Source organism: Syngnathus leptorhynchus, chromosome 12 (genome assembly GCF_054491065.1).
Source record: "Syngnathus leptorhynchus isolate UIUO chromosome 12, UIUO_Slep, whole genome shotgun sequence".
Lineage (NCBI taxonomy): Eukaryota > Metazoa > Chordata > Actinopteri > Syngnathiformes > Syngnathidae > Syngnathus > Syngnathus leptorhynchus.
Window position 1 is genome coordinate 2,427,398 of NC_141206.1, and position 7,763 is coordinate 2,435,160.

General features: G+C 38.6%; 1 protein-coding gene across 1 annotated transcript; it reads left to right on the top strand.

Annotated features, from left to right (window-relative positions):
• The first annotated feature begins 395 nt into the window (after window positions 1-395).
• On the top strand, window positions 396-4,544 carry LOC147047820 (protein FAM240C). The gene is made up of 3 exons (XM_085927054.1): window positions 396-493; window positions 632-755; window positions 4,427-4,544. The coding sequence occupies exons 1-3, from the start codon at window positions 427-429 to the stop codon at window positions 4,542-4,544; spliced, it is 309 nt and encodes a 102-aa protein (XP_085783180.1). The 5' UTR covers window positions 396-426.
• Window positions 4,545-7,763: the final 3,219 nt, after the last annotated feature.

Consider the following 7,763-nt stretch of genomic DNA (forward strand, 5'->3'; position numbering starts at 1 on the left):
CCAACATTTTTTGTGTTTGTGTGCGTGTAGGTGTGTGTGTGTGTGTGTGTGTTTGCTGGCCGAAATGTGTTCAAGATAATGCAAAACACAACCATTCTTTCATTTATATTTACAATCAAGTAATGCTAATACCACAAACTACAAAACTTTTCATCATGCACTACCTGCCTTGTAGTTTTCAATGACAATAATGATATTGATGCATTAGCCAGTCTGGGAAAAACGTGTTACATTCAACCATGTGATACAATGAGCAAATGATTCAGCAGAACCTTTCTCGGCCTGGGAGCGAATGACAAGCGAGACAATGAAACCAAAAGGTGAAGAGGAGGGGAGGAGTTTAAAGAGCAGATAAAAAGACAAGAATAGAGAAGCATACAGATGGAAATAAGAGTCACAAAAAAGAACGGAAAAGGTTGAGAGAAGATGAATAGTGAGAATTATGACAACGGTGTGTGGAGGAAGGAAGAGTCTCACTCCTTGGAAAGCACGAGTAAGTATTTCAACCAGCTAACTCTGAATTTAAAGGACTATAGCTGCAACTTAGTGGATAGTCAAAAATAAGTAATATATGATGAACAGTTGTAAAGTAATATCTCCACGCAACCCAAATTTACATGCTACTGTCAAGTGATGAACGTGGCTCGGATCCATGACAAACAGAAGGTGAAGTTCTTCTGGGAGCGGAAAATCAACCAGCACATCCAGCAGATGGTTGAGGAGGAGCGCCGCAGGAAGAGCAGTGCTTTGGCAAGGTCATCATTACCTTTTGATTAAGTCATACTCAAACTTGTCCATAACTGATAAGTGCTAGATCAATTGAAGATCTGTGACAAAAAAAATGCTTTGACAAAGTGAGTAAGTGCTTTCATATAAAGCATTGCAATTAGAGGTATTGTTTTGATTATTGTGGCCGAATATTTCTGTGATGTTGCTTTTGCATTAACACTGAGAAGTTTTTCTAATAACTTGCTTGCTTATCTACACCACTGGGATAATGCGGCAGGCACATATCTAATGAAATGTCAGTTTCTAACATACATTTAATAGCGTTTGCATGTTATAATCTCTTTTTATGAGGCTGATAATGATATGTGTGTGAAAGAAAGGTTTTATTCTAATATGTTAAGAATGTTTACCATTGTGGCCTGAGTTTTCAATGTTGTAAAACAGTGTTGTCTGAAATTGCCTTTTCTTGCTAGAATAACAAAACAGAAATAATATTGGAAATAATTATGATTATTATCTGATTATTGTAATCATTCTAATTGTGCTGGTATGGAAAGAAACAGCTGATGAGTGTTTTCATAAATGCATGTATCAACAGTCCAATCTTTCATTGGTTATGTGTTTTATAAATCTTTCACAAGATTTTATGTCGTGTTAGTAGTAGCTGTCGTGTAAGCAATACACTTATTTATTAGTAGTAGGAAAATAAGCAATAAACTTATTTTTAACCTTCACAGCTCGAATAGTTTCATCGTCTTTGTGATGTTTACCACTCGTCTGTCTGTCGGCGCATAGTAGCCTGGGAATGTTGATTAGGGGCGCCTGGCGATACATTTGAATCCCCCAGATCAGTGTGTATATTCGAGGACAGATGAGTAGAACGATAAAGATTAAGTGAGACGTGATGGTGCCTGATGACAGATCCTCAATGGCACAACACAGTGTTGTACTGACTTGTGCTCCCTTCCTTTTTTTTTTTTTTTTTTAAATCTAATTGTGCCTGACAGCAGTAACCTCAGATCAAGTTGCAGTAGATGCCTGCACAATTAATCTTAGCCCAAACCCAAGAGGTACGGTCTCTATGCTGGCCTTAGTTGTGCAATCATTCTTCTCCTTAGAAACAATGAATGAATGACTTTTGACTCTCCAAGCACCCTCGACACACTGTTCAATATTATACAGGGCGAACACATTCAAAAGTGGAATGATTCAGTTCGGTTTGATTCAATGGCATACTAGTGTGTGTGTGTGTGTGTGTGTGTGTGTGTGTGTGTGTGTGTGTGTGTGTGTGTGTGTGCGTGCGTGCGTGAGTGTGTGCATGAGTGTGTGTGTGTGTGTGTGTGTGTGTGTGCATTAGGGGCAAATCTCTCAAATAAAGGGCGATTCAAAAGTTCAAAAGTGGAATGAAGGGCAATTCAATACGTATCTCAATACGAGATACAATACAATTAAAGGATGTACCGTAATTTTCGGACTATAAGTCGGGGTTTTTGTCATAGTTTGGGTGGAAGACTTATACTCAGGAGCGACTTATATGTGATTTTTTTCATAAATTTTCAAAATTCAAAAATCCGCGACGTAGTGAAACTGGGATAAACGAACCGCGATGTAGCAAGGGGTTACTGTAATTTGAATTTCAAGTGACGTCAGCGGCGCGGTGGTTGTTTACATAAAGGACAAAGATTCGATCACGGGATGACGAAGATGGCGAAGGGCCCCACGTACTACCGGCATCATTCGCGGTTTTGTTTGTAAGTGACACCGAGGACGAAGAGTTTGAAGGATTTAATAATTTGGAGTGACACAGAAGGTTTGAAAAACTATTATGGCTTTTACGCACGCCCGGTCCTTCTCTACGGGAGCTCTCTTTCACCTCCGTGGATGGAAGTTGGGGGCCGGCGCTCGGCCGGGTGGCTGTCCAGGGACGGTGGATGGGGCTCGGACATGGCTTTTACGCACGCCCGGTCCTATTTATGGAGCTCTCTTCCACCTCCATGGCTGGAAGTTCAGTAGTTGTTGGCTCGTTGAACTCTTGTTTTGTTAAATAAAGAGCCGTTTACCAAACCCACGTCTTTCCTGGTACTTTGTTAACGCTACAATATCGTTATATACTAGATCTCTGCAGCGCACACGCGGCGTTGTTGACATAAAGAACGAGGAATTTGATCGATGGATTTAATGATTTGGAGTGACACAGGTTGGTCTGATAATATTCTTTTAATATGAAATTTGTAATTTGAAATAGACTTTATATATCGTTAAATGGGTCTGTGGAATGATTAGAAATGCAACTTACAACGTGTCCGACGTGAGCATATGCGGCGCATACGCGGCATTGTTTACATAAAGCACGATTGATGGATTTAATGAATTGGAGTGACACAGATGGTTTGATAAACGTGTTATTTAGGTAATACTTACTTGAATAACTCTGAATGTTACGTCAGGCCCGTTCTCAGCTCCTCGTTTGTGTATATGTCACGTTAGCATACCGTATCGTTTAGCCTGTTGTTGCTGGTTCATGTCTGTTTTTGGTGTTGGATTTTGACAAATAAATTTGCCCCCAAAGTGCGACTTATATTCCGGTGCGACTTATATATGTTTTTTTTTTCACTTTATTGTGCATTTTATGGCTGGTGCGACTTATACTCCGAGCGACTTGTAGTCCGAAAATTACGGTATTTGTTAGTACAGACGCATCACATTTTTAAACTGAAAAACAAATTTTCTATTCAAATTTGTTGCTGCACTATGTGTGTAATATATATATATATATATATATATATATATATATATATATATATATATATATATATATATATATATATATATATATATATATATATATATATATATATATATATATATATTGACATTGACATTGACTCCATAGAACTTTTTAAATCACACCTCAAAACCCACCTGTTTAGGCAGGCATTTGTCTAATTTTATTGCTCTGCTCAAGAGGTCTCTTTGCTTTTAGACTTGTTTTCTTTTAATTGTGTCTATTTTATGTGTGTTCGGCGACCTTGAGTGCCGTGAAAGGCGCCATACAAATAAAATGTATTATTATTATTATTATTATTATTATTATTATCATTATTATTATTATATGTATGATTTAAAACTGCATCTGTCGGCTCAAACTGAAATGTACTTTCTTTTGAATTGGTATAACGGTACTGTATATTTAGAGTTTTGTTTTAAATTCAAAGTACAAATGATAGCAATCTGTAGATGGGTGACACTGTTATCGTAGGCAAGTAAACAACTCTGTCACACAACTGATGAAACTGGATCAAGCAAGTGCGTTTTCACATCTTGCAAAAGGATACTTCGGAGTTGATTTAAACTCATGCTAATATCAATAAAACAAATGATGCTTTACATCAAATATATAGGTTTTTTTTCACAGCTCTACTCTCCAACCCATTGTCACCACAATTTTTATTTGTTTTCAAGCCAGCAATGAGGTTTGCCACACAGCCAAAACAATCTCTACAGAAAGGTGAGCTGGCAAAGTGCAACAAAATCACACACATAAATGGCTAAGCTATTTCATGCCGTGCCACTGCCAGTTGGCCATTTCCAATTGCAGGTTTAGTGTCAAGTGTAGTGTATGGCCATGTTGACCGAGTCCTACTGGCAAGATTTCCTGGAGTCTGTGTTAACCAGGCCTCTTTTCCAATATCTCTAGGCTGAGGGTGCAGTGGTTAGTCAAGTTGGATTGGAGGAATGAGCACCAACAAGGATTTTTGGAGGAGAGAATCAGGCGATCTGAGAATGCCCAGCAGCGGCTCACAGGGCGTGATTGAGATGGATGCAACAAGAAACTAAAACTTTGAAATAAAGAAAATGTCTTGTCTCTTGGAAGCCATGGACGGAAAATTGGAGCCACACACATTGAGATGCAGTTGTGTGGTAGTTGTTTAAACTGAAAATTGTTTTCATTACTGGACTGCACTGTCGCGATAAAAACCATGTTGATGCCAAGTATGTCAAAGATGAAATAAATCTTACCACAATTTGTACCATGTTATTATTTAGACTTTTTGTCATAACATTGTGGGCTGGAATAGCTGATAAACATGTTAGCAATTAACTGGTATTAGATTTTTTTCATAGTACTAAGAAGCATGTTGCGCTACCTGGATGAGCTCCATTGATATTACAGTCTTTTACATTATTCACAAATAAAAAAATAATTATGAACCGAAATGGGTTAATCATCAATTCACAATCATCACAGTACACTGTAATGTTTTAAATGTTGAAACGCTTCAGAACATATACATTGAGGAAGTGTCTGGAAAGCTGCATTTCTCTTCTTTGTGCTTCCCTCAGCTTTGAACTCATATTAGCAGTTGCAGTAGAACCGCAGTAAACATTGTTTACTCACTTTTAGGAGCAAGAGTCTGCAGCAGCGATTACAAAATGTGCTAGAAAGTAAACATATACAAATATTTATTGCTTGGTTAAAATAATCAAATAGTGTGCATCATTTAACTGTGAGTGGACCCTTAAAAATATACATGTACATGCAGACTGCTGTACTACAGCACAGGCTCTTGTCAAATCACCACTGGAGGTCAGCATTGCATTAAATTGGTCTACAATTATAAATAAACCTCGGTCTGAAGAAGTCTGGTCAAACTGAAAAAATATACTACTTTTAAGAAGATGGAAGATTATTTTCACTACCTCAGCACCAAAGCAATTTCTCTACACTTGATAAAAAGACAATTTGAGCTATTCATCCATTTTTTGGAAAACCTTTCCTCTTTAGAGCACACAAACTGGAGCCTATCATGATCGGTCAGTAATAGGAGTGAGAAATACAGACAGGCAACTATACACGTTCACACCTACTGGCAATTTAAAATCTTCAATGCACCACATATTTATGTCTTTGGAAAATGAAATATGCATTTATTAATTCTATCTATTAATAATTTCATAATTACATTTTAGGGGTAGAATTGAATGATGTACAATTTTAGCAGAGGTCCGCGGCATCACAAAATGTTTAAGACTAGAAATAAAACTGTCAATAACATGGTATCATATCAACAACACGCCCCTTCAGGAGTGATTGCTTAGGTAGTGTGGGATTCCCAAAATTGGCCCTATCTCTATATACCCTATAAGAAATAAGGGCTAGAGCAAGGGTGCCATACTGGTTCTCTGATGTCATGATTTGCCAGTATACTTCTAAAATTAGAGTTGTGGCATTACATACCCAAAGCTTGACTGTACATGTATTCTTTTGTTGTATTGGTATTTACAATGTATCTTCTTACACAGGTTCTAGTTATAGTCACAATGTACATGCAATGTTTAAGCTGTCAATGTGTTCCCGTACTGTATCGTACTGCGTGTACCAATGTTTTGTCAGTGGTTGATTGACCTGGGGCAAATTTCCAAGTCACCTGCCTATTAGAGTTGCCTTCATACAATCAAATTGTTGGACTTCAAGTAAACAGTTTTTACCTTTTCTGGGGCCAAAAGAGCATGCAATTGCCACGCAGAAAGGCAAAACACGATTACTCTTTCTCAATGGCAATGGTGCAAGTGCTGCAGCAAATCAAAATGCCTTCAAGAATTGCAGGATTCATACTGCAGAACCAGTCCAAATCTGCCTAGTTTTAAAATGGCAGATGTCAGTTAGACCTGCTCTTGCAATGTTGTTACCTTGGCAACTTGCTGCTCCACACTACAGAAACAGGAAAATTGGCCAGGAACTCGACAGACATCGTTCTACCTCCGGACACATATTAAGAAAATTATTCTGAAAACAGTTGTCCTTTTTCTTAATATACTAAAATTCTTTTGTTGACTTTACAATTAGGTCAACAGTGAAGTGAATGGAATGAATGCAGCAGCCTACAGAAGTGTTTGTCACATATGTGCAATGTTTTTTAATACAGCTTTTATCTAATTATGCATTCTAATATCGTCAACCAAGTAAAATAAGCAAAATGTGGAGAGAGAGAGAGAGAGAGAGAGAGAGAGAGAGAGAGAGAGAGAGAGAGAGAGAGAGAGAGAGAGAGAGAGAGAGAGAGAAAGAGAGAGAGAGAGAGAGAGACCATTCTTCGTGACTAGAGCCAGCAGAATTTGCAAGGTCTATTTTAGGTATGTTGTATTTTATTTCCAGCATGATTTGAGCTATAATCTCATTGTATATTAACTTAAAAAAATAATTAATTAATAAAACCCGCAACAGGGCGGATATAAACGGATGATATAAACAATTGGGCTTGATTCACTAAAATCTCACATATCAGTCTCTAAATTACATGTGTTGTCATAGGTGATAGAACATGACTGTGACTAGCTCCAAATCAGCATGAAAATGTCACTATGGAATGTGCATATGTTTTTTAGATGTGGTATTCAGTGACACAAGGCGGCTCGGTGGGGCAGTGGGTAGCACGTCCGCCTCACAGTTAGGAGGGTGCGGGTTTGATTCCACCTCCGGCCCTCCCTGTGTGGAGTTTGCATGTTCTCCCCGTGGGTTTTCTCCGGGCACTCCAGTTTCCTCCCACATCCCAAAAACATGCTTGATAGGCCGATTGAGCATTCCAAATTGTCCCTAGGCGAGTGCGAATGGTTGTTCGTCTCTGTGTGCCCTGCGATTGGTTGGCAACCAGTTCAGGGTGTCCCCCGCCTACTGCCCGATGACGGCTGGGATAGGCTCCAGCACGCCCGCGACCCCCGTGGGGACTAAGCGGTTCAGAAAATGAATGAATGAATGAATAAAACCCGCAACAATACATTGGCAAAATGAATGCATTTTTCATTTTTCTGACCGCTAGAGGGCAGCAACACACAGTTAAACCAACAAAAGATAAATTGAGAGCAAGTTTGCTCGTGGTCAATAATGTGTGATGTTTCTTCTCCATATTTTAGTTTGAAATGCCCATTTTGAAATCGTTTTCTACAACCCTGAGACCCTTTATTAATATCCAATACAATGTGGGTGATTGTTTCCAGGCTTTATTTCCTCCAACAGGCAATAACCTTGTACATTCATA